The following is a 25,457-nucleotide window of genomic DNA, read 5'->3' as shown; positions in this document are numbered from 1 at the left end:
ATGACAGGGGTGCCCCACACAGCCCCCTGGGCCACTCGGTGCCCTGGGGGGGTGATGGAGCAGGTCCCCGAGGCACCAGGATGGTGGTGATGAGCAGCCCTGGGTGCAGTGAGGGGAGGTGGTCTGGGGGCCAGGGGCATTCATCTTCCCAGGATGGGCAGGGAGTGGGCAGGGGGCCGCAGGGTGTGCAGGCAGGGTGCTCAGCACAAGGGAGCCCTGGGGATGCAGTGTTGGGGTGCTGGGTTGAGGTCCACAGTGGGTGTGAGGGACGGGGGGCACTGTGTGTTGGGGACCAGGGGGATGGGGGCTTCGAAACAGGGCAGCAGGAGAGTCCCATGCATGGCCTTGCTCCTTGGGAAGGGGACAGAGGAATGGCTCCCCACTGTGCTGGGACCAGCACAGCCAGCCTGGAGGGTCCTTGACCATGCTGGCACCAGTATGGCCAGCCTGGAGGGTCCCTACAGTGCTGGGACCCAGTTCTTCATCTTGGTTCCTCATCCTGCCCCCCTCCCACGCATCCCCTGGTGCAAGGTGAGAGATGTACAATGACCACGGCATTGAACATTAAAAAAACCCCAATAGCTCATGATTTAACACAATCCACCAAAACACGGAGCACAACACGATGGCATTTTTAGTAGGATTAAGTACACACCAAACGCCCTGTTAGGGGATTGGGGGGGGAGGGGGGGGGGTCCGGCCCATCCTTCATCTCAGTCAGAGCGGCAGTAGCAGGGCCTGGACAGGGGGTCTGGGGGTGGGGGTGGGGTTGAGGAGCCAGACTGGGGGTGGGCATCACCCCCCCCCCCATCACCCCTGGGGCGCAGCCCACGGGGACTGGGAGAGCTTGGGAGGGTCACCCCAGCAGGGAAGGTATGGCTAGGGGATCACCATGCCGGGTACCCCCACCCTGGGGATCCCCCCGAAGAGCACTTGGTGAGGGTGGGGGCTGAGCACCCATAGGGGGATCTGGGTAACAGCCCCACTGCCACCGAAGGCGATGCAGCCCCCGGGAGGGGACGGATCCAACAAGTACCTAATGGACAAACTGGGAGCTGGGTAGGGGCAGACACCCCAGAGGCACCAGTGGTGGTGAGAGGGGGGGTGGGTGAAGGCACTGACCCGGCTTTGCTGTGGTGGGACCCCCCAGGTAAGTTTGGGACCAACAGGGTAGGGACAGGCACCTCAACCTCCAACCGGTGTCGTCAGTGGTGGGAGGCAGAGCGCCCCCCCCCCCCCCATCCCATTCTTTCTGGACCCACATCCCAGCTCGGGCCCAGCCGGACATCACAAAGGCACTTGGCTTGAGACACAGCTATGCTCAGGGCCTCCTCCTCCTCCTCTTCCTCCTCCTCCCTGGCTGCGAGGGGCCACGGTGGGAGCCAGAGGTCCCTGGGGTTCACCCTAAACCCCCCCCTTCACCACAGAACCCCCGGGCCCACGAGATGAACGCTCATCCCTTCTCTCAATAAATAAGAAATAACTTAAACAAGGGGAGGCCCCATTGGTGGGACCCCCCCCCTGAAATTGTCTGACCAGGACCCGCCACCCCCCTGCCCCCCCAAGTCCTTGCCCACCACCATTGCCCAGCACCCGGGGTGGGTTGGGAGGCAGCCACGGGGGTCCCGGTGCTCCCACCAGTGCTGGTGACGACTGCTGCTGGTGATGATGGGATGCATGGATGTGGGATACGCGGCCGTGGGATGCAGGATACTCTGCCGTGGGATGTACAGGTGCAGGATACCGGTTGCAGGATGCCGGCTGTGGGATGCGGGATGCTCGGGCCACGGGATGCCTGGCTGCAGCTACTTATGGAGCTGGAGGCTCTCCAGGAGGACGCGCTTGTGGCCGGGGTCCAGCACGCCAGCCTCCTCCAGGTCCTCCTCCGTGATGTCGCTGTGGAAGGGGCACATGCATGGGGCCCGCTGCCCCTAGAGGGTTAACCCCAGCCCAGGCAGGGACCCCCCTGGCAGGTGTAGGACACCCTACTTCCCCCCCAACAGCTCCACACACACACACACCCCCCCCGCCATGGGGCTACACAGCCCTGGGGAGCAGCAGGGACCCCCTGGGGCATCAGGTACCCCCCTCGGGGGTTTCCCTAGGGCAGGGTGCCCCCACCCCGGCACTGCTGGGACCTCCTGGGGAGGACACTGACCCACTGGGACTGGCAAGGCAGGGCTGAGGGGTCCCTAGGGGGGCATCCCGGGGAAAAGGGCTGCTTACCTGAGGAATTCCAGGTCGTCCCAGCCGTTGCGCACCAGCCCCTCCTCGTACCGCTCCAGCCCCAGCGCCCGCAGCCACTCGCCCACGCCGGGCACGGTGCCCACGCCACGGCCCACCTGGCACAGTGCCTGCGTGGCAGCATCCGCACCATCAGCCCTGCATCCCTCCAGCCCTGCACCCCAGGATGGGACCCCCCTGCACGACGGAGGGTCCCTTCCCAGGGCCAGCAGCCATACCCAGACCCCCCAACTAGTCCCAGCTAATCCCCGAGGCAGGGGGTGCGGGCAGCCCCTGGCCCCAGAGGTGTGGGACCAAGCAGGATGGGTGCCCAGCCTCTCCCCTTCCTGGCTGGGGTTTGTGCCCCCTGCCACCCCAGCTCTGCCCCACAGCCTGGCAGACACCAAACCACCGCTGCATCCCGAACACCAGTGCCTCCCACCTCCATGCCCCCCCGCAGGTCCCCCCAGAGGGAGCCCCGATGGAGGGCACCGGGGGGGAGGGGGGTGCCAGCACCCTGACCCCCACCCCGCAACACCCACCTCCTCAGCCAGGTCCTCCTGGATGCTCTCCCGGATGGAGTGGGGGGGGAAGGCGAGGGGGCGGCCATAATCAGGGGGCAGGCAGCGGGGGGGCAGCTCCATCCGCCCTGCCTTGGCCAGTAGTGGCGGCGGGGGGGCCGCCCTCCCCTTCCCACTGGCATAGTCCACCTCGCTCAGCGTCTTCGCCATCTGCAGCACTGAGCAAGAGCGGTCGTCCAGTAACCCCCCCGCCGCAGGCAGCCCCCCGGTAATGGGGGTCCCACCGGGCCCCTCCAGCGCAAACCCAGCCCCGGCAGCCGGCGGGGGCCGGGGGTGCAGCTTGGGGGGGGGAGACTCGCCGAAGGCGGCCCCACCGGCAGCCGCCCGCGGTTTGGGCTCTTCGCGCCCGGTGGGCACCGGCACCTCCTTGGCGCTGCCGTAGAAGGGGCCGGGGGGCAGCTCCAGCTCCCGTGGCAGCGGCGGCGGTGGGAAATCGGGCGGCGGCAGGTTGAGGGTGCCGCCATCCTCATCCGAGGAGCTTTCCTCGCTGCGGCACGCCAGCTGCCCAGCTGAGGGGTGCCGGCGGCGCTCAGGCACCACCAGCTGCACCTTGGCCTTGGGGGCAGGGGGTTTGCCGGGGTCCCCCGGCACCAGCAGCTGGTGCGGGACCCCCTCCAGCACGTAGTACGCCGGGTTGTTGAAGCTGTTCTTCAGCGGCCCCGCCGCCGGCTCCGGTATTGCCTCTACCTTGGACCTGTGGGCACGGGGGGAGTGTGGCACCCCTGGGCGCAGGGGGAGCCAGCAGGTGTCCCCCAAAGCGCTGCCCATCCCCCCCTTACCGGCTCAGGGCAGCCTCGTCCCTCGCGGTGCCACGGTGTGGTGCGGGCGGCCGGGGGGCCAGTGCAGTGCTGCCCTTCTCGGGGTCCTCTGGGACCTTCGCTGGGGCGGCAGCAGCGGGTGGCTCGGCACTGGTGGGCTTCCGCCCCGCTGACCTTGGGGAAACAAGAGGTGTCAGGTCCCCCACGGGGCTCAGCCCCCCCAGAATGGGGCTCAGCCCCCCGTGACGGGGCCAGCACCACCCCCAGAGGCACCGAGCCACCCGATCCTGACCTGTGCGGCACAGAGCCAGCACCAGGACTGTCGCACCAGGACTGTCGCCAAGCATGTCACGTACACCATCCTGGAGGGATGCTCGGAGCGATGCCCATGCTCCCATGGCACTGGGGGATGCTTCAGTCCCCCCCAGGACCCCCATCCCCCACTCGGGACCCCTAACCCCTGCTCCCCCACCCTGCTGAGCCCTGTCCCGCGTACTTGGCATAGTCCTGGTTGGCTCTGGCACCCAGCGGCACCCTCCCTTTGCCGGCCGTCGTCTCGTCCTTATCGATGCTGATCCACTCTGCCAAGGGACAGAGACTCAGCAGGGGGTCTCCCATCCCCACCATCCCCCCCCCCAGCATGGAGGGGGTGCTCACCGTAGAGCCTCTCACGGGTGCCCAAGCGCTCAGTGGGCACCCGGACCTTCATGGAGCCACGGATGTTGCCCGTCTCCTCGCCCCGGTGCGACAGGTAGGTGAGGAACTGCTGCGCTGTACTGCCGATCATCGACTTCAGGGCAATGACGCACTCCCCTGGGGGTGGCAGTGGTGGGGGTCAGGGGTCTGCATCCACAAAGGACCCCCCCGGGAGGGCGGCGCCGTGCTGGGGGTAGCCAGCGCTGGCACTCACCGTAGGACTCGTAGCCATCGAGGGATTTGACAGTGAGCAGGAGGTGCTGGTCCTGCAGGTACTCGATCTCAGAGAGGATGGGCTTCAGCTGCAGGCAAGGGGATGGGATGCTGGCACTGGGCTGGGGGGTGTCTCCCTGCCTGCAGCCCCCTCCCTGTCACCAGCCCTGCCTGCCCCCGGCCCCTCCTCACCGTGGGCAGCTGCCGAGATGACCATTGCACCTTGAGGAAGTTGATGTTGTCGCTACTCTGGCTGTCGTTCTCAAAGCTCTTCTTGAACTCTGCAGTGGTGGTGGGACATGGCACAGCCCCTGTCAGGCCCCTGGGAACCCCCTGAGCCCCCTGGGACACTACCACCCCCCATACCCACTCTCACCTTCCAGACAGGTGGAATAAAACTCGATGAAGAACTTGGTGCGACTGGCTGTCTTCACGATGGCCTCGATGCTCTCGAACTCGATGTACGCCTGCTCAGAGGACTTGGAGAGCCCTCCAGGGAGAGGCAAGGTGTCGGGACCCTCCCTCCCGGGATCCCCCCCTTCTCTCTCCAGGGAGAGCTGGGTGCTGCACAGAGGGGAGTGGGGTGACCCCTTGGGCACAGGCACCTTTTTTGGAGACGAACTGGGATGTCACCCCCACCTCAAAGGAGCCAAAAACGGGCGAGTGGTCGCTGGTGACGATGTCATCTGTGCACCCTGCAGCCAGCCACAATTGTGGGGGGGTCGTCAGGCTGGAAGGGCCCTTTCCCCAGAGTGGGGGGACAATAATGTCCTGGGGCAGGGGGACACACGCTGCTCACCATAGGCATTGCAGTTGATGTGAGTCTCAGGGTAGGACTTCCAGAGGATGCGGTCACACCAGGACGGTACATTGGTGCGGACCTGGCAGGGATGGGAAGCAGGAAGGGGAGGGGGGGGTCAGGCTGGGGGTCTCTCCCTGCGACCCTGACCCCCCCAGCCCAGCACCTACCCCCGTGGGCTTCTGCTTGTGCCACACATAGGTGTCCCGGGAGCCCCGCTCGTAGCGGTAGGTGGGGGGGAAGGTGATCTCCTCCTCGCCTGCATGAAAAGCAGCAGTGGGTCAGGACAGTCCCGGCAGCAGGGGCTGCCCCCCCCCCCAGACCTCCCGGAGCCCTCACCAAAGCGCAGGAAGACCTTGTGCTTCTCCTTCTCCAGGTTGAGCTGATCCACCTTCAGCAGCGGCTCCAGTTCCTTGCGGCTGATGTAGTTGAGGATCTCCTACAGGACAGAGGGGCTGGCACAGGGCTGGGCGGGGACACCCACAGCTCCCCCCGCCCCCGGGCCACATCACCTTCCCCCCCCACCTGGATGTCCATGTCCAGGCGGTAATTGAGGTCCCCAAACCAAAAGAGGTGGGTGAAGCGCAGGGAGATGTCAAAGGAGCTCAGCTGCTTGTCCCCCAGCGAGAGCAGGCGCAGGATGTCCAGGTAGTTCTGGTTCCTCCTGCCGGGGACACACAGGGGGACGGGGATGTCACAGACAGAGGGACATGGGTGGCACAGACATGGGGCAGGCTGAAGCCCATCCTGGTGTGCGGGTGCTCACCGTGCTGTCTTCTCATTGCCAGAGGTGAGGTGGCAGTTGACGAAGCCAAAGGAGGTGCCGTTGAACATGAAGGAGACGCCCACGGCTCCCTTGTTCCCTGCAGGGATGTGGGACAGGGGCAGAATCAGGTGCCAGGACACACAGGCTGTCCACCCTGGGGGATGGGTACCCAGCTGTCCCCAGCTCCTGGTGATGGGGCACACTCCCCACCCAGACTGCCTGCACAGGCACCCACAGCCTCCCCATGCTATGCACACGCAGCCGGACCCTTCCTGTGTGACACACACCAGGCCCCTCCTCGTGCAATGCACTCACACTCAAGACTCCTCTTCATGCAACTTACGTGCTTCAGAACCACTCCTTGTACAAGACATGCAACACCAGGACCCCTCCCCACACAAGGCACAAATGCCGGGACCCCTCCTCCCTGCACAAAGCACCCATGGTGGGACGCCTCCCTGTGCAACACGTGGACACCAAGACTCATCATGCAACGCACACACTGCAGGATCCCTCCTTGTGCAAGACATTTAACAGCAAGACCTCCCCGTGTGCAACACACACGTGCCTGGACCCCTCCTTGTACAATGCGTGTGCTCCAAGACCCCTCCTCATACAACATACACACTCCAGACACCTTCTGCGTGCAACACATGCAACACCGGGACCTCCTCCTGTGCAACACACATGCACCAGGACCCCTCCTTGTGCAATTCACACACACTGGGACCCCTTCCCATGCAACATACACACACACACAGACCCCTCCTTGTGCAACACATGACACCCAGACTCTTCCTTGTGTGATGCACGTGCTCCAGGACCCATCCTTGTGCAAGGTATGCAACACTAGGACCACCCTGTGCAATGCACACATGCCTGAATGCCTCCTCATGCAAGATGTGGTCTAGGACACTTCCCTGTGTGCTGTACACATGCCTGGACCCCTCCCCATGCAATGCACGCACACCAGGACCCCTCCCTATGCAACACACACAACACCAGGACCACCCCCACACAACACAGACATACCAGGACCCCTCCTCATGCAGCATCCACCCCGATCTTGCATGCCCCAGTCCCTGTGAGCCAAGGCCACGTGTCCCCCCTGTGTACCTGACATCTCCAGCCCCTACCTAGGGTGTTGGCGATCCCTGTTTTGACACTGGAGGTGCTGACATGGCTGATGCGGTTCTCATGCTCTGGCTTCACCAGCACCACCACCTTGATGTTCCACAGGGACTGCATAGCCACCTGTGGGCCCATGGCCACCGTCAGAGTCCCGCTTCTGCTGGGACACACCGGGGAGCGGGTCCCTGTCCCCCCATGCCACAGGTGCCAGGGAGCTGGGTGCCGGGTGCCCCTTGGGTGCTCCTGTGGGGGTGGCTCCTTGCAGAAGCTCCCTCCTGCACCACAGCCTCTCCCACCAAGGGCTGTTCCCCAGGGAAACCCACCGCCACCAGCGCCCACACCACCACGAGACCACCCAAAACACCCAGCGGCAGCAGAGCCGCAGCACCCGCAGCCTCCCCAGGAGCCAGAGAGATGCTGAGCATTGCCCATCTCCACCACCCACCGGTGTCTGCATCCCACAGCCCCCAGGCCCCCCAGGTTCCTACCGGGCGGTACTCAACCTCCGTGAAGTCCTTCAGCACGGCGCGGAGGAAATCTACCCACTCCTTGTCCCCCAGGGAATTCTCCTGGGTGCCGAAGACGTAGATGTCGTGGGGGATGGCGACAGTCACCTCATCCAGTGTCTTGCCCAAACCCTTGGAGGTGAACCATGATGTGATGCTCTTGGGTGGGGGCACGCTGCCTGCGGCGGGGCAGGGGGAGCAGCACAGTCAGGGGGGGACCCTAGCAGCTTGGTCCCCACCCCCAGCAAGACCCCCCCAGCCCCGCTCACCCATGTTCCAAGTGCCAATGAAGATGGAGATCATGTCGGGCTCATCCTGGTGGGAATGTTTGTTCTTCATCAGCTGCAGGAGCTGGCAGAAAGCCTCCCGCTTCTGCAGAGAGGGGGGCGGTGAGCGGGGACAGAGGGGCTCCCCACGGCCCCCCCAGCGCCCGTGACTCAGCTCAGCCAAACACAGCACCTGTCGGGCACGAGGGACCGGGCAGGGACCACGCTGGGGACACCCCCCAGCCATTGGGCACAAGCACTCAGCACCCATCCACAAGCCCAACGGGGGTCCAGGGGTTAAATCCTGCACCCCCCCATCCCTACAGGGGATCAGTTTTCCCGCCTGGTCCCAGCAGAGCACAACCCACCCGGGCACTGACGAAAACGAAATCCTTCCGTTGCGTTTTATCCTTTTCCTTCTCGAAAACGATGCCCAGTTTGTTCTGCACCCGCTGCGACTTGATCAGCTGCCGAACTGGGGGAGAGCAGGGACAGGCGGTGGGGGGTGCTGAGCTCTGGCTGGCCACTGTGCCCCACCCCCCCCCGGCTCTGGGGGATACCCAGGGTGGGGGGACACCCAGGGTGGGGATAACCAACTGCTCTCACCCCACCACCCAGCCCCATAGGGGCGCTCCAGCACAGTCAGCCCCAGCACCCACTTCAGGGTGCTGGGCCACCGCCCCGGCCACCCGCCGCCCTGCCCCTCACTCTTGTCATGGGTGAAAGTGTTCCAGTCCTCCTGGGAGTCCTTCTGCTTCTTCAGCACCACCAGCTTCCCCCCCTCCACGTCCACGCTCAGCGTGTACTTCTGCGACTTGCCGATCTTGGTCAGGTCCCCCAGGGTGACATCCAGCTTCACCTGCGGTGGGACACCGGGTGCCACAGGCTCGGCGGGGGGACACAACACCCCCCACACTCAGCTCCTCCTCGCCCAGGGACACCGAGAGGTTTGAGCCCTCGGTGTTACACTGGCTGCATGCGGTTGATGCTGCAACAGCCCCCCAGGGGACCCTTCAACCACGGTGGCTGGAGGGGGGGTGGGATGACACACACAGACTCACCTCGAAGGTCTGCACCGGGATGCTCTTGGCCTTGCGGGAGAGGGGCTGGCTGGGGGCGGCGGGGGCAGCCGAGCTCATCTCCTGCAGGGCTTTCAGCGCCTGGCAGAGCCACCGCTGGCATCAGCCAAGCACCTGCAGCACCCAGCCCCCCCTGCCCCATCAGAACCCCAGACCCCCAGCTACACCAGACCCCAAGCCCCCCCAATCCCCCCAGACCCCCCACTTCCATCAGCCTCCCCTGTTCCACCAGTGCTCTCAGTCCCCCAGCCCATCCAAGCCCCCTCAGCTCACCAAGAAGACTCCCCAGCTCCCCCAATCCCACCAACCCCATCACCTGCCCCGGAGCCCCACCAGCACTCCCAACCCCCCCCACCTCCATCAGCCCCCCCAATACCACCATCCTCCTGTCCACCCAGTCCCCCTAGCTCCATCAGCCCCACAGCTCACCAAACCCCTCAATCTCCCCAGCCCCCCCACCTCCATCAGCCTCCCCTGTTACACTGGTGCTCCCAGATTCCCAGCCTCCCCAATGTCCCCCAGCCCTCCAAGCCCCCCAGTCCACCCAGCTCCATCAGCTGCCCAGGTCCCACCAGCACTCCCAGCTCCCCCAATCCCATCAGCCCCTTCAATCTTCCCAGTCCCCCCAGCCTTACCAGCTCAATCAGCCCCTGCAGTGCCCCCAGCTCCATCAGCCCCACCAGCTCACCAAGCACCCCAATCCCCCCAGCCCCCCCACCTCCATCAGCCCCCGCGTTCCACCAGTGCTCCCAGACCCCCAGCTCCATCAGCCCCCCCAGCCTACCAAGCCCCCTCAGCTCCATCAGCTGCCCCAGAGTCCCACCACCATTTCCACCCCACCAACCCCATCAGCCCCTTCAATTCCCTCCCACCATGCCCCCAGTCCCCCCCCACCCCCAAGGTCCCCTCTGTGCCCCAGCACCACACAGATCGTGCCCTGGCCATACCCCGGTGCAGGAGCCAGCACAGCACACACCCCCGGCGGGACCCCCAGCCCAGCCCCTCTGGCCTCACCTTCTTCTCAATGCTGGAGAGGAAATCCTTCAGCACGGATAGCTTCAGCACCAGGCTCTCCAGTTCCTGCTCCCCGCTCTGTCCCGCCGTCTGAAACCCCACGGCAGGTCACAGCTGGCCCTGGCCCCACTGCCACACCGCAATGGGACCCCAGATCCACCCCAGCCCCCCGGGATGGGCAGGACCCCTCCCAGCACCATGGGCCAGGGTAGGATGGGTGGGTGTTTCCCCAGTGGTGGTCCCACCACGGCACAGGTTGCCACATCAGGTGCATGGGCACAGCGGCCAAGGTGGGGGTGGGGGGTGGGGGGGTGGCATGGCATGTCCCCATGTCCCCCTCACCTGCTGCAGGATCTTGGAAACGGTGGGAGAGCTCTGCTGGTCAAACACCTTGGAGAGGATCTCCAGCCCCGCCAGCACCTTGTCCACCTCGCTGGGGAGGGAGAGAGGAGCAGGCTCAGCAAGCGGCATGGCCGGCATCCCAGTGCCCACCCCAGCGCCCGGCGCCCACCTGTGCAGCCTTTTGCAGGAGGTGACAAGGGTCTTGTTGAGGTGGGGGAGGCTGCTGGCCCCCCCCTTCACCGCCTCCAGGTCCAGCGAGTAGCTGCCCTTCAGGTACTCGTGGGAGATGCTGCTGAGGCCATTGGTGCTGCGGGGAGGAAGGCCGGAGGGTGAGGGGCTGGCAGGGACGGGCAGGGGACGGGCAGGGGTGCAGACCCTCACCTCTCTGCCGGCCCCTCCAGCACGGCCAGCCCCAGGCCTGTGGGGCTGAGCCCCGCTGAGGTGCTGGAGAAGCTGGTGGAGCCAGAGCGTGGCGGTAATGGCGGCTTCTCATCCTCTCCATCTGCAAGGGGCAATGCGAGGATGTCAGGCACAGCCCACTCCCCCCCCCCCCCCCCCCACTTCCCCAAGGACTGGGGGTCCCGGGAGCCCATCTGGCTCCCCGGCTCCCCCTGCCATACCCGAATAGTCCCGGTCCTCCGTGTTCTCCTTATCCTTCTCCCTCTCGACAGGGAAGAGGAGGGTGCAGACCAGCCCCTGGTTGGGCTGCAGGTACAGCGCGATCAGCTCGCTCAGCGTCTTGAAGCGTCTCACCTGCACCCCCTGCGACGTCTGCGGGGACACGGGCACCCTCAGCACCCGCTGGCAGGGTCACCCAGCACCCCCCATCCCAGGACCCCCAGGCAGGTACGGGGGGAAGCTCCAGGGGGAGCGCGGGGCACGGTGCCCATGGCACATGGCCGCAGCGGCAGGGCGCAGGCAGCGCAGCCACCCTCGGCCTCCTCCCTCCCGGGGGCGGCTTTTTCCTGCCTGCCCGGACGGCACAAAGGGGTTTCTGTTGCTCTAAAAATACTCGGCGGCGCCGGCCAGCCAAGATGGGCGCTGCCAACCGCCCGGCCGTGCCGGAGAGCCGGGCACGCACGTGGCGCAGTGCCGAGGCCGAGCTCCCAGCCCCAAGGGAGACGTGGGGGCTCCTGGCACATACAGGGGGCTCGGGGCTATAAATGGGTTGCTGCGCCTACCCAGCACCACCCCACCCCCCGCACCCACCAGCAGGAGCCAGGGGCAGGCTGGGGGGGTTCTGGCACCCCAATCTTCTGCAGCTTGCACCAGGACCCCCCTTGCCCCCTAGAGAGGGGGAGCCCCCGCTCCCACAGAGCCAGGGGGGTGGCCCATGTCACGGGGAGGGGGGGACACACTGCCCACCTGCACAGCCAAGAAGTCCTCCTCGTCAGGCAGGATGCGGTAGGTGTGGACGTGCTTCTGGAACCTGCGAGCAGCCGGGGGAGCATCAGGCAGAGGATGCTGGGGGTGGGCAGCAGTAGCACAGCCCCCACACAGCCCCCAGCAGCCCAGGGGGGACACCAAGCACCCATCCTGTGGGACCCCCATGCACCAGCTGGGCACGGCAAGGAGCTCCGGTACCGCTGTTAGCTACGGCATGCAACAAGCTGCAAGGTCTCAGCCCCGTTCCCACAGTTAAAAGCCTCCAGGATGGGTGCTGGGGGTCCCAGATGGATGCTGGGGCTGCCAGAGTGACACCCCTCTTGCTCCGAGGCGGACCCTACAATCAACACCCCCGTGTCCCCAGGCAGTGCTGCAGCCTGCCCCATGCCATGCAGCGATCCCAGCTCCAGTGCCCATCGGTGTGCCGGAGCGGGTGTCCCCTGCCCGCACTGCAGGCAGGAGCAGGCAGGAGCAGGCAGCCGCTGGCAGCCGGGAGGCCAGGAAGTAATTTATTTTTCAGTGGAAGCTCACAGGAACCGGGGACACAATCCCGGGGCAGGGGGTGATGGGCGGCGCTGAGAGATGGGGTGCTGATGCCAGCGGGCGCGCGAAGCAGGACCAGGACCCCGAGCACATCTCGTCCCTGTCCCCTCTGTGGCAGAGGGACGTTAGGAGCTGGGGACCCCTGGCACAGCCAGACCTCACGCCCCCCTCCCCGGGTGCCGACAGCAGGGACCGTGGCTCCTGGGCTGGCCCCCGGCCACGGTGCTCACAGAGGTCACTGTGAACACAGAGGCAGTTGTCACCATGCCAGAGCCACCTGTCAGCTTGGCTGTGGTGTCCCCTGCTCTGGTGGCACCCCCCTGCCACCATGCCATGCATGGAGGGCATGCCACTTCCCACAGTGCTGGGTCCCCTGGTGTCACTCTGCTCTCCACAGCACTGTGATGAGTCCCCTGGTGCCACCCCACTTGCCATAGTGCCAAGTCCCCTGGTGCCACCCTGCTCCCCATAGCACTTCGTCCCCTGGTGTCACCGCATGGTACCTGGTCCCCTGGTGCCAACCCACGGCAATGGGTCCCCTGCTGTCTCCCTGCTTGCCACAGCACTGGGTCCCTTGGTGCCACCCAGCTCCCCATGGTTCTGGTCCCCATGCCCCCCCTTCCACCCCTCCCAGACCCACAGTGAGCGGGGGCACAGAACAAGCATCCTCCCATGAGCTCCAGAAAGGGGATCCCCCATTTCTGTCCCCCGTTGCAGGTACGACATACCCCCCCAGCTGGCATTACACTCCTGCTGCACCTGTGCTGCTCCTGGGGGACCCAGTGCCCAGCCAGGGGTCATGGGGGGGCATGGAGAACCCCGCAGCTGTGGGGGGCTGAATGGGAATGTGCTATGAGGGGCTATATGGGACACCCCGCTGCGGGGGGTAAGGGGGTGCGTGTGGGAAACCCCTGCAGGGGTCCCTAACGCAACGCAGTCCTGGAGGGGTCAACAGGGGACACCCCAAAGTGGTGTCAGAGGGCTCTGCATGGAGCTGCTGGGATCAGGGCGGGGGGGGGGGGGCGCAGCACAGAGACCCCCAGCTGGGAGGAGGCACAAGGGGTCTCTGTGGCAAGCCCTAAAGCGCAGCTGGGGGCTCCACAGTGGGAACCCCAATGGAGGAGTGATGGGAGGAACACGTGGAGAACCCCTGCACAGGGCCAGTATGGGGAACCCTGAACTGGAGGGGAAAGGGGGGGGCTAGCAGGAACCCCAGCTGGAGGGGAAGCACGGTGCGGGGGCTCTGTGGGTAATCAGGGGGAGCTACAGGGCTCCTGGGCACTGGGGTTGGTGCAGAGGACCCCAGCTGGAGGGGCGCCGGGGGGCTGCAGGGGACTCCCATGGCCACCACCCTGTGGGGGCCGCCCCCCCGGCTGCCCAGCCCCACACCGCTTGCGGCTGCGGTTGGTGAGTAACCCCAGGGGGCCGGGGAGCTCCGCGCTCACGCCTGGCTGCCGGCACAAAGAGCCATTACGTGGGAGCTCAGCCACCGGTGAGCGGGGCTCCCTGTCGGCATCCTGCCACGGCCCCGCCGGCACAGTGGGGACCACCCACCCACCCCCTGCCCCACGGCTGCCCTCAGCCCCCAGAGGTGGGGGGCACCCACCACCCTCCTCTGCCATGTGCTGACAGCGGGGTGCAGGCATCCCAGCGAGGGGGGCACCACGTGCCTGCCAGCACCACCCCACCGCCATCACCCCCATGAACCAGCAGAGCTGGGATGGGGGCTCTGGCCCCCCACCCTCCCACGTGACACCACACGGTGGGACCATCCCCACCAGCGCTGCCCACCAACCAGCGACGCCAACATGCTGCGGGTGCCACCACCGTGTGCTAGCACCGCTGGCTCTGGCGAAGCCCTGGTGTGCGTGGCCAGCCCGGCAGAGGCCACGGCGCGTCAGCAGGAGGGTTAAAGGAAGAAGGCGCTCGCTGCCGGCATCCCAGCGCAGTTCCCCTTCCTCCTCCTGCCCCCGCAGCTATTTTTAGCTGCTGCCATGGGCCCAGCAGCCCAGGCCACCCCTGCCTGGCCATCCCTGCGGTGGGACTGCGGCACACTCCTGCCCACCGCTCAGGCAAGGACCCCCACCGGTCCTCACTGCAGCAGGGTTCAGCGCAGCCATCCCTCTGCTGAGCTTTGCCCCACTGTGTGATCCCAGCCCTCGACACGGCCACACAGCACCAGCATGGAGCTGGTGGTGGAGGCCAGAGCTGGTGACACCCGTAGCCAGGCCTGGTAGCCTGCCAGGGCCAGCAGCGTGGGGCAACACCAGCCTCCGAGCCAGCCCTGTGGCGGGGATGCCACGTTACCATCACAAGCACTAGGCCAGACAGGGGGAGACATCAGAACCCCCTTACCCAGCCACCTGTGCCAAGACCCTGGCTGCAGCCCCCTGCCACCCACCAGGTGCCCCTATGTGTCCCCCAGCCCTGTGTCACCAGCGGCTGCTGGTATTCACGGGGGAGAGCATGCTCCCCCTGCACCGTGTCACTGGTGCCGTGCCCCCTGTGCCACTCGCCACCCCAGTTTCACAGTGGGGAGCTGGTGGCTACAGCCACGCTGTGGCCACGTGGCCAGGAACCTGAATTTGCACGAGCCACCGGCTGCGGGGAAGGAGGATGGTGCCACCATGCAGGCTGCACACCTCGCACCAGCACGGCACATGGCACAGCCCTGGGCAGGGCAGGCTGGCTCGAGGCGAACTCCTGGTTTCTCCCTCCTTTGCCATAAGGAGCCAGCAGCTGCCGGCACCCACAGGCTCTTTGGGGAGCGGAAAAGCCTCATTTCGAGGTGCCCTCGCCACCGTGCCTCACCGCCTGCCCCGCAAACCACATCAAGGTGCTGGTGCCGGCGCAGGCAGCCAGCCCCAAGCGGAGCCAGCGGCACAGCCCAGCAGCACCTGGGCAAGGCACTGAGCCGTGCTGCCAACAGGCCAAGGTGCCACCAAAGCCCCAGGGATGGCAAGGTGGCCTGGTCCCCAGGGCCACCACATGCGTGATGGCACAGCCACCAGGCAGGGGGTGACAGCACCCCCAGGGCTGTCAGCACCCACCCACGGCCTGGCACCAGCCACCAAGCCCCGCAGCATGACCCAAGGGGACAGCGCTATCACTCCCCAGGCATGGGGGCAGAACCTTCTGAGTGAGCGTCTGGGACCCCAAGAGTATGGGGCAAGGTCCAGGCCCCCATTCTCACAGACCCCCGTGGTGGCAGGGTGGGTGTCCCGACCCCCTGGAGCCAGCCCTGCTCCCCACAGTCCCTGTCCCCTGTCACTGCCCTGTGTCCCCCAGTGCCTGGGGACCCCCAGTCCCACCCAGTCTATCAGTGCCTGGTCCCCCAGCCCAGAACAGGTGCCAGCTCCCCCAGCGCCCTGTCCCCTAGCCATGCCAGTGCCTCCCTGTACCCCCTGGGTCTCCTTGTGCCTGTCCGTGTGTCCCCTCCAACTCCCACCTATGACTATGGGCACCCACTGCCCGTCCTTTCCCCCCCGCCCCAGCACTGCTGCCCCCCGTGCTGAGCACGTCCCCCTGGGACACAGCAGGTCCCCCCTGTGTCCCACGCATGCCTGCTGCCCTCTGGGTGCTGGTGGCCCCCAGTGGCCCCCCCAGTACCCCAGAAGTGCTCCCCCAGATCCCCCCTGGTGCCCTCCCAGTACTCCACCAGTGCTCCCCCAGACCCGCCGCACAGCCCGTACTCCCAGCAGGCACAGCCTGTTCCCCGGCACGCCCCCGGAGCCCATCCCGGTCCCAGCGCCCCCTCGGTGCCCCCGGTGCCGGTGTCCGCACTCCCAGCAGGCACAGCCCGTTTCCCGTGCCCCCCCGCCGCGCCCCCCGGTGCCGGTGCCAGTGCCCGTGCCCGCACTCACAGCAGGCACAGCCCCCCCGCGCCCCCCCGGTGCCCCCCGGTGCCGGTGCCCGCACTCACAGCAGGCACAGCGCGTAGGCCCCCGCCACGCTCTCGCTGTCCCGCACCAGGAAGCTGCCGTCCCGCCCGGCCCGCGCCAGCTGCTCCTCGGCCGCGGCCCGGCTCAGGTCCCGGTGGTACCAGGGCGGCCCCGGCCCCCCCGAGCCCCCCGCGCCCGCCATGCTCCGCCGCCGGGGCCGCGCCGCGGGGCTGCGCTCCGCGCTTGGCGGGGGGGGGGGGAGCGCCGGGGGCGGGCACCGGGAGGGGGCGGGGAGAAGCGGAGGGGGGGCGGACCGGGGCGGGCAGCAGGCGGGGGGGGGTGACCGTGGGCACCGGGGGAGGGGGGAGCGGGGGCACTGGGGAGAGACCGGGGGAGGGGCGAGCGCCTGCAGCGGGGGGGCGAGCGGGGGCACCGGGGAGAGACCGAGGAGGCGAGAGGGGCCACGAGGGGCGCGCACCGGGGGACGGGCGGGGGCACGGGGCAGGGCGGGAGGGGGAGAGAGGCAGCGCGGCAGGAACGTGGAGCGGGGGGGGGGAGCCGGGCGGACGGGGGGCTGCAGCGGGGGCAGGACCGGGGCCAGGGGCTCAAAGCTGCGCGGTACACGGCCGGGTTTGGCCCAGGAATGGCTGCCCCGGGGCTGGGGACACCCCCATGCTGCGGGGGCCGGGCAGGCTGTACCCCGCTTTGCCGGGAGGGGGGCACCCCACGGCCCCCAGTCCGTGGGGCGTAGAGCTGGAGCTGTGGGGGCCCCCCGAGGCAGGACACAGGCAGGGGGTGGGATGCGGCCCGGCAGGACCCCCACCACAGCAGTGTCCCCCAGCCTGGGGCTGGCAGAGCTGGCGCTGGGGGTCCCCAGGTGTTGTCCCCCCTTTTCCCCTATCAATTCCCCAGTCCCACCCTGCGCACCCCAGGGTGCCGGTGACCCCTGGGCCCCCAGCGTGGCAGCGGTATACCTTCAGGGGTCCTGTCGTATCGCCCCCATGTCCCAGTGGCAGGGAGACCCGTGCCCCCCGTTTTGCTGGGCACAGTGGTTCGGGGGGACAATGCGACACAGAGAAGTTGGGCTGAGGTCCCGCGTCACCTCCAAAGTGGGGCAGGACTGAGACCCCCCACCGTTCCCCTCTCCATCCCATCACCCCCAGCCCCATGGCACCCCAACGCTGAGCGGAGCAGGAGCATTTATTCCGCAGCTGCATGCGAGTTGGGGATGACAGCAGCACGTGGGTGTCCCCTGGGGGGGCACGGCACAGGCCGGACACCCCTGTGGCCACCCACTGCCTGCTCCTGCCTGCAGCTCCCCCTGCTCAGAGCAGGCACAGGAGGGTGGGCAGCAGCAGAAGCAGCAGCATTGGGAGTGGGGGCGTGGGGCAGGCAGCAGCGACATGGGCATAGTACTGCGCCACAGCCACGTTGGGGTTCCCCTGCACAGGGTCGAACCACATCTGGATGCAGCGGCCGCTGCCGCGGTGGTAGGAGCTGTAGTTGTAGGAATGGGACCAGATCTCCTCGCAGAGTGTGGCCGGCTTGGGGAAGACGTACTTGAACTTCTGGCACATGGTGCCCTGGGGACACTGGTTGGTGCCTGTGGGAAGGGGGTGTGAGGTGGGGGGGAGGGGGTGTCTTTGGGATGGGAGGTGCTGTTCCCCTGTGCATCGTGGAGGTGTCAGGATCCTGATGGGTCTCCCCGGTGGGTTTGACCCTGGGGTGGCATGGGGACACCCACCCCACTGCCAGCCTCCCTGCCATCACCTTCCACCCCAAACATGCTCAAAGCCATTGGGGTGGGGGGGATGCAGCCACCTTCCAGGTGGTGACTTGGGGGCGTCCCCATGCCCCTCCACTGACCTGTGGTCCAGTTCCAGCCCTTATGCCAGTTGACCTTGCAGGTGACGGCGTCCTGGCAGTCCTCCCACCACTGCTCGCAGTCCTCCCGACACAGTGGTACATACAGGATCCGCTCCTTCCGCCAGCTGATGTCCGTCTATGGGGGCACCCCAGTTCATCCCAGTTCACCCCAGGCATCTCGCCGTCCACCAGGGTGAGGCAGGGGGGAGGGGGGGTCTGCACCCACCTGGTCAATCCAGGGCCCCAGGTTGGGGGAGCACTCATAGAGACACATGTCCTGGATGAAGTGGCGCTTGCACTTCTCTGGCATGGCCCCACAGTGGTCCCAGTTGAAGCTGTACAGGTAGGACTGGTCCTGGTGAGCCTCCACACTGGTGTTGGCGGTGCAGCAGGCGTTGTCCTTCCACAGGGCGCACTGCACCAAGGCAGCCAGGGCTCAGCAGGGACTCACCAGCCCTTCCCGGCACATGGAAAGCACAGACACCCACGGGGGGGTGGCACCGGGTAATGGAGACCGCAGGTGGTCCCCCATGACACCGCTGGGGTCTGGCCCGGTGACCCCAGGGTGGGTGATGCCACGGGGTGCTGGGGGCGGTGGGTGAAGGACCCTACCTGCCCGTAGAGCTGCCCCTCGGGGCCGGGCTCCCTTTTGTGGTGCTTGGCATCCATGCAGACATTGAGCAGCAGATCCCGCGCGGCGGTGGTGATTGCAGCTGGCCAAGCCAGGAGTGCCAGCAGTAGCCACGCAGCTGCCATCGTCCTGCTGGCAGCGATGGCGGGGTCAGCATGGCAACACGGGGGGAGCACTGTCACTCATCCCCGCGGGGACACGGCACTGGCAGGGACAAAGTCCCCCGCGTCTGCGTCGTTCCCCCCCCCCCCCAACCTCACTGTCACGGCCAACCCTCAGCCTGGGACCACCGGCGGGGGGGTTGGGCTGCTTACCTGGGGGGGTACCGGGTGGCGGGTGCTGCGGGACGAGGGTGGTTCATCTCAAAGGTCACGGCGCAGCACAACCCTTGGCCACCAATCACGGCACGTCACCTGTCACCAGCGCGGGGGCATGGCAGGTCGGGCGGCACACGGAGGGGTCCGGACCGGAAGGGGCGCTGCGCCCTGCTGCCCCTGCTGTGTCCCGACCGACTGAGCCCAGCCGCTCCGGCTCTGCAGCAGCCAGGATCCGTCCTGCGGCGCCAGGCAGGGGCCGAGGCCAGCCAAAATCTATTCGTTGCTGTTTTTCCTTCGCTCGCAGCCAGCTGCGGCGGGGAGTTGGCCCTGTACCCCGACGCCAGCACCAGGGCCAGGCAGTGGCCCCCATGTGCCCCACAGGCCCCACGGATACACGGAGGGGACACGCGCCAGTGGGTAAGGAGTGTCCCCAGTGGGGTAGGTACCCCCGAGGGGGTCACAGATAGCCCCGGGGGGCTCGATACGGTATGTCACATGGGAGTGGCAGTTGCAACCCTGTTGGGGTCATAGATACCCCCGGGGGGGAGTCACAAATGCCCCGGGGGGGGGGGGGGCAGATGCCCCGGGGGGGTCACAGATACTCTGTGAAGGGGTCACAGATGCCCCCCCAGGGGGTAGATGCTCCATGACTGTGACAGTTACCCCCCTATTGCGGTCATAGATACCTCTAGGGGGTGTCACAGCTGCCTCCAGGTGGGGGGGTCACAGACACCCCTGGGGGTGCAGGTACCCTGCCATTGGGGTCACAGATCTTCTCCATGGGGAGAAGATACTCCTGGGGGAGCAGATACTCCATGGGGGTCACAGACACCCCTGGGGGGGCAGGTACCCCCCCAGTGTGGGTCACACATGCCCTGGGGGGGGGGGGGAGGGCAGGTACCCTGCCATTGGGGTCACAGATCCCCCCCGGAGGTCACAGAAGATGCCCGGGAGAGGGCAGGTGCCCCCCAGTGGGGGTCACAGATACCCCGGGGGAGGCAGGTGCCCCCCCTGGAGCTCATAGGTGCTCCACAGGGAGGGACAGATAATGGGGGGGGGGGGGGGGGAGTGTGCCCCTCGGGGCGGGCAGAGATGCCCCTAAGGGGTCACAGACCCCCCCCAGGGGTCACATCTCCCCGCCGAGGCCGGTCCCCGGAGTCGGACGCCCGGGGGGGGTGGGCTGGGTGACACACACAACCACCCCAGCTGTCAATCAGGCCTCGCCCCGAGGAGCTGGCCCCGCCCCTTGCAGGCGTGGCCCCGTTGACACGCTCTTCCCTGCTCCCATGTTCCGTGCGGGCGGCGCTTCACGACTGCTTCCGGCAGGGCGAGGGCCGGGTTGTACTTCCGGGTCGGCAGCCGGTGGAGGCCCGGCCCGCTCCGCTCCCGGTTTTTCACACGTACCCCTTCGCCGCGCCATGTCTACACTGTTCCCCTCTCTGCTGCCCCGCGTCACCGAGTCCCTGTGGTTCAACCTCGACCGGCCTTGCGTGGACGAGACGGAGCTGCAGCAGCAGGAGCAGCAGCACCAGGCCTGGGTGGGCCCCGGGCCGGCGGGTTAGGGGGCTGGGGGGGCTGGGCAGAGTACCGGCCCCGGGAGGGGCTGCGGGCCCGGGTGAGCAGTGGGCTCCTGGGGGTCCCCGCAACCCGGGCTGTGCCGAGGGATGTGGGGCCGCGCCTCAGCCCCCTACCCCGGTTGCACCAGGGGAGTCCCGGCCTCCCCGCGCGGTGACCTGCAGTGCTGGGGGCCTGCATGTGCGCTGCCGCCAGCCTGCTAACAGTGGCCGGGGTTCCCGGGGCGCTCCCCCAGCGATTTCGCTGTTTCTCCCTTTTATCTGAGGGTTTTGCAGGGTCCCGGAGCCAATGCTGCCGTCACAGGCACTGCTAGCTGGTGGGCTTGTCGCTGTGACCTGTCTGCTGCGCTGGCTCTGTGTAGGCTGGTCCCTTGTTGCCTGCAGCGGCCTGAAGCTCCCTGGTGTCTGTGGGGGTTGATTAAACAGCTGGTGCTGCCAGCAGACCCCAGTTAATTAATTAACCTCCTGAGGAAGGCGAGTGGCAATTTCTGATCCCAGTAACCCACAAGTGCCTTGTACTGTGAGTGCGGTTCAGTGCCACAGCCCTACAGCGGCCCCTGAGTATGGGGGGGAAAACCATCTACTTGATTAAAGCTTAAAAAAGAAACCTCGGTGATTAAATTGTTACAATTAAATAATTTCAATCAATAATTAAAACCTCATAGTCTGGGAGAAGGTTCAAGTCCCTTTGGGTGGGAGATGCTGAAGTGTTTTAATTGAGCTTTAATTATCTGTGTCTCTGGCTGAACAGACACCTTGGGTTTGGGTTCTTTTTTATAAAACAAAAAAGCTAAGAAAAATACGGTGTTCGAGCCCTGCCCACACTCCCCAGGCCATGCATGTGGACACCCTCTCCGTCCCAGGGTGGCTGCTGTGTTGTTGGGATCACTCTGCCTTGTGCCAAGGCATGCAGGCAGCTGCCTGCAGCTGCTCTCCCCTGCCTGCCCCTTGCCTGGAGATGCTGGGGGCAGTGGGACTCCTCCAGCAGCTGCCAGCCACTGTTAGGAAGGAGCCCAAGGGCTGGAGGGGACAGCAGCCAAGTGGGAAGGGCTGGTTTGCTGGTGGGGAGCTATGCTGGGCTGTTGTGGAGCTGTCAGGGTGCTGATGCACCTTCCCACACACACACCTTTTCCCTTCCCAGCTCCAGAGCATAGCCGAGAAGGACAACAACCTGGTGCCCATTGGAAAGCCAGCATCTGAGGTGGGTGTGATGCTGCCGGTGAGGCAGGGGCAAGCCGCGGGGTTCAGGCACAGGGGTGTTGAGTTGTTGGTGTGGCTCCAGGCCATGGCCTAAAGCCCTCAGTGGGGCTGGTGTGTCTGCAGCATTACGATGAGGAGGAAGAGGAGGACGACGAGGATGATGAAGACAGTGAGGAGGACTCGGAGGATGACGAGGATATGCAGGATATGGATGAGATGAATGATTATAATGAGTCTCCTGATGATGGGGAGATCAATGAGGTAAAGAGCAGGGCTGGGGGTGTGGGCTGGTGTCCCTGCCCTACCAAGACCCCAAAGTGTGGGGGGGTGCACGGTGCGCAGCACGTGGGAACCTGGGGGCCTTGTCTCCTCCACCCCCTCTGCTTGGTCCTGCTCTGGTCAGGGACTGGGGAGGGTCTCAAACTTTTCCCCTTCCCAGGTGGACATGGAGGGGGCAGAGCAGGATCAGGACCAGTGGATGATCTAATTCTGCTGTGGCCACACCAGACCAGAGGCTGGGGAAGAGCCCTCCGCAGCTCTGGAGCCCTGGTGTGTGGTTTGGCGAAGCTCCCACCATGGCTGCTGCGAGGGCTGCGTGGGGCAGGGGGGCTCAGGGTGAGGCTGCCTGAGGGGCGCAGATTGGCACTGGAGTGGCGCTGGGGAGCGTGTGGCTCAGCCCGGCACAGCGTCTTTTCTAATAAACTCAGTTTTCAAGAAAACAGCCCTCGGATCTGGTGTCGGAGGCACACCGGGGTGGGTGCTGGGAGCTGCGGGGATGCCATGCGGTTGGGTGGGGGTCTGTGTCTCTGGGGAGAGCCGGGCTTTCCACTGCACTTCCCTGGGGTCTCACGCAGACGTTTCTCTGTGGCTGTAAGAGGGAAGAGGCTCAGGCAGGAGGTTGTACGGGAAGAGGTCCCCTCTTCCCACCTGCTGCACTGCCCCCACTGCCACACCCCCACCACAGACCACCGCAGCCACCACGTTTCCTCCAGAGACTTTGTTTATAGCTGAGCGTGGTTAGTCGGGGACCCAGTGTTCCCCGTGGTCACCACAAGGCACGAGCTCGCTGCCTGGCTCAGCGGTTACCGGTATAGCAGAGCTCGGCGATGCCATCGGGGATGGCGTGGAAGTACTCCAGGCTGGCGCGGTGCACCTTGCAGCGGTATTTACCACAGGTTTTGGCGTACTGCAGGAAGTGGGGTGCACCGGGGAAGAGGACGTTGTCAGCCAGGATGGTGGCCCCCTCAGCCAGCAGCTGGTGGGTTTCCAGCAGCTGCAGGTCCCGCAGGTAGCAGCGCTTCCAGTGATCCATGAAGACGAAGTTGGCCTTCAGCAGGCCGTGCTTCTCCCTCAGCCGGGGGATCACCTCCTCCGATGGGCCCACGATTAGCTCCACCTGTGCCACAGCCCCTTCAGCCCCTGCCTTGTGGTACCGGGGTGCTGACCCACCACCTGCAGCCCTCCCCCCACCCTGCTGCGTGGGGTGTTGGGGAGTGAGCGGTGGCGAGAGCTCCATGTGGGAGAGGATCTCGCCTTGCCGCTCCCCCCTGTCCCACCCAGCAGCAGCTGTGAGGTGGGACAGGGTGGCAGTGTCATCCCCCCACCCCTCTCCTCTCTGGCAGTGGTGGGAAGAGCCGGCCTTTCCCCATTCCCAGGTGGGGCGCTCACCGTCTGCTCGTCGAAGCCGGCCAGGCGGATGACCTTCTCGGCCACGGCAGCGTGGCGGGGGTCCAACTCCACGGTGTAGAGGCGGGCACCAGGAGGCAGCCCCTGCGCCAGCAGCACTGTGCCGTAGCCACAGTAGGTTCCCAGCTCCAGCACCCGCAGCGGCGCCCGCTCATAGAGCAGCCGCTCCACGATCCTCCCTGCCATGGCCCAGATGCCTCAGCACTGGGGGGCAGGGGCGGGGCAGGGTGCTGCACCCCCCAGACCCCCCTTCCCTGGGCAAGGGGACAGCGCTGAGAGGGGCAGCAGGTCTGGTGTAGTGTGGCAGGAAGGAGGTGAGCAGCTGTGCCACGTGCCCCGAGTCAGCCCTTCCCACAGCACCTGTCCCCTGTCCCCAGCCATGCTGGGGGGGCTGAGCACTGGCAGTGGTGCCATGACTGTGGTGGCAGTGTCACCACCATGCTGGCAGTGCTGTAGCTGTGCCATAAATGCCGTGGCCTATAACAGCAGTGCCACAGCTGTGCCAGCGATGTTGTGGCCATGGCCACCCCAACAGTGCTGTGACTGCACCAGTGGTGCCACAGCCATGCCAATGGTGCCATGGCCACACCGACAGTGTCACAGCCCCGTCAATGGTGCTGTGGCCACACCGACAGTGTCACAGCCCCGTCAATGGTGCCGTGGCCACACCGACAGTGTCACAGCCATGTCAATGGTGCCGTGGCCACACCGACAGTGTCACAGCCATGTCAATGGTGCCGTGGCCACACCGACAGTGTCACAGCCATGTCAATGGTGCCGTGGCCACACCGACAGTGTCACAGCCATGTCAATGGTGCCGTGGCCACACCGACAGTGTCACAGCCATGTCAATGGTGCCGTGGCCACACCGACAGTGTCACAGCCATGTCAATGGTGCCGTGGCCACACCGACAGTGTCACAGCCCCATCAATGGTGCCGTGGCCACACCGACAGTGTCACAGCCATGTCAATGGTGCCGTGGCCACACCGACAGTGTCACAGCCCCATCAACGGTGCCATGGCCACACCGACAGTGTCACAGCCATGTCAATGGTGCCGTGGCCACACCATCAGTGTCACAGCCAAGTCAATGGTGCCGTGGCCACACCGACAGTGTCACAGCCATGTCAATGGTGCCGTGGCCACACCGACAGTGTCACAGCCCCATCAATGGTGCCGTGGCCACACCGACAGTGTCACAGCCATGTCAATGGTGCCGTGGCCACACCATCAGTGTCACAGCCAAGTCAATGGTGCCATGGCCAAACCAACAGTGCCATGGCTGTACCAGCAGTGCTGTGACCATGCCAACAATGCCATGGCTGTGATGATGGTCCCATGACTCTGCCGTTGGTGGTGTGGCTGTGCTAATGGTGCCATAACCATTCCAATGATACCCCATGCCTGTGTCAATGATGCTATGGCTGCCCCAGTGGTGCAGTGGCCCCATGCCATTGGTGGCATGGTAATATTGGTGCTGTGGCCATGCCATTGGTGCCACAGCCATGGCTGGTGCAGGGACCCCTGCAGCACATGCGGGTGAGGGTTGCACTCACCTTTGATGGGCCCTACGCTGCTGAGGTGCTCGCAGCAGTAGCACCACTGGTCGAAGGTCTGCAGGATGTGCCGGGGGTCCCCAGGGATGGCATGGGCCAGCAGGTACTGGAAGGCGCGCTGCTCCCGTGGGACGCCGGTGAGCCGGTCCCGCAGCCAGCCCACCAGCACTGCCCGGTACAGCAGCACCAGGTAGTGCCGGTAGCGGATCAGCAGGGTGACAAGGAAGGGGAGGAAGGCCAGGGCAATCGCCGGTGACACCATGGTGAAGGGGTGAGGCTGTGGAAAGGGCCCCCCACAGGGCATGCTGGGGTGGGGGGGTCCTCCCAGGGTGCTAGCCCTGCAGCTCTCACTCATGCCATGAGCTGACAGTGCTCTGCACCTTCTGGGAGTGCCTCTCCCTGGGCTCTGGCGCTGCTGGGGCAATTTGCTGGCCCCCAGGGC

At 66.0% G+C, this 25,457-nt stretch overlaps 4 protein-coding genes across 5 annotated transcripts; 1 reads left to right on the top strand and 3 right to left on the bottom strand.

The window, feature by feature from the left end:
• Nucleotides 1-567: 567 nt before the first annotated feature.
• INPPL1 (inositol polyphosphate phosphatase like 1) lies at nucleotides 568-16,428 on the bottom strand. Its single transcript, XM_037377023.1, has 28 exons — nucleotides 16,226-16,428; nucleotides 11,740-11,803; nucleotides 10,995-11,145; nucleotides 10,756-10,876; nucleotides 10,544-10,681; nucleotides 10,375-10,465; nucleotides 10,033-10,122; nucleotides 9,001-9,099; nucleotides 8,648-8,798; nucleotides 8,308-8,414; nucleotides 7,943-8,045; nucleotides 7,656-7,852; nucleotides 7,173-7,290; nucleotides 6,037-6,133; nucleotides 5,796-5,934; nucleotides 5,610-5,709; nucleotides 5,441-5,529; nucleotides 5,271-5,352; nucleotides 5,077-5,166; nucleotides 4,848-4,961; nucleotides 4,664-4,752; nucleotides 4,473-4,560; nucleotides 4,220-4,375; nucleotides 4,059-4,143; nucleotides 3,584-3,736; nucleotides 2,766-3,498; nucleotides 2,227-2,354; nucleotides 568-1,896 (listed from the first exon to the last, which is right to left on the bottom strand). The coding sequence occupies exons 1-28, from the start codon at nucleotides 16,384-16,386 to the stop codon at nucleotides 1,806-1,808; spliced, it is 3,825 nt and encodes a 1,274-aa protein (XP_037232920.1). The 5' UTR covers nucleotides 16,387-16,428; the 3' UTR covers nucleotides 568-1,805.
• A 938-nt stretch (nucleotides 16,429-17,366) lies between these two features.
• On the bottom strand, nucleotides 17,367-19,306 carry LOC119143399 (folate receptor alpha-like). The gene is made up of 5 exons (XM_037377615.1): nucleotides 18,996-19,306; nucleotides 18,663-18,813; nucleotides 18,277-18,465; nucleotides 18,051-18,186; nucleotides 17,367-17,787 (listed from the first exon to the last, which is right to left on the bottom strand). Exons 1-5 carry the CDS (start codon nucleotides 19,040-19,042, stop codon nucleotides 17,510-17,512), a joined length of 801 nt encoding a protein of 266 aa, XP_037233512.1. The 5' UTR covers nucleotides 19,043-19,306; the 3' UTR covers nucleotides 17,367-17,509.
• Nucleotides 18,158-22,491, top strand: ANAPC15 (anaphase promoting complex subunit 15). 2 transcript variants are annotated; one of them, XM_037377617.1, is made up of 5 exons: nucleotides 18,158-18,243; nucleotides 19,303-19,415; nucleotides 21,714-21,773; nucleotides 21,896-22,033; nucleotides 22,212-22,491. In XM_037377617.1, the coding sequence occupies exons 1-5, from the start codon at nucleotides 18,189-18,191 to the stop codon at nucleotides 22,257-22,259; spliced, it is 414 nt and encodes a 137-aa protein (XP_037233514.1). In that variant the 5' UTR covers nucleotides 18,158-18,188; the 3' UTR covers nucleotides 22,260-22,491. The 2 variants fall into 2 exon arrangements, with proteins under 2 accessions (XP_037233514.1, XP_037233513.1); XM_037377616.1 differs by lacking the exons at nucleotides 18,158-18,243; nucleotides 19,303-19,415 and adding an exon at nucleotides 19,711-20,536.
• LOC119143401 (transmembrane O-methyltransferase homolog) lies at nucleotides 22,487-25,457 on the bottom strand. Its single transcript, XM_037377618.1, has 3 exons — nucleotides 25,016-25,457; nucleotides 23,441-23,637; nucleotides 22,487-23,168 (listed from the first exon to the last, which is right to left on the bottom strand). The coding sequence occupies exons 1-3, from the start codon at nucleotides 25,368-25,370 to the stop codon at nucleotides 22,848-22,850; spliced, it is 873 nt and encodes a 290-aa protein (XP_037233515.1). The 5' UTR covers nucleotides 25,371-25,457; the 3' UTR covers nucleotides 22,487-22,847.

This window comes from Falco rusticolus, chromosome 2 (genome assembly GCF_015220075.1).
Source record: "Falco rusticolus isolate bFalRus1 chromosome 2, bFalRus1.pri, whole genome shotgun sequence".
Lineage (NCBI taxonomy): Eukaryota > Metazoa > Chordata > Aves > Falconiformes > Falconidae > Falco > Falco rusticolus.
This window is presented reverse-complemented; position numbering and strand designations above follow the sequence as displayed.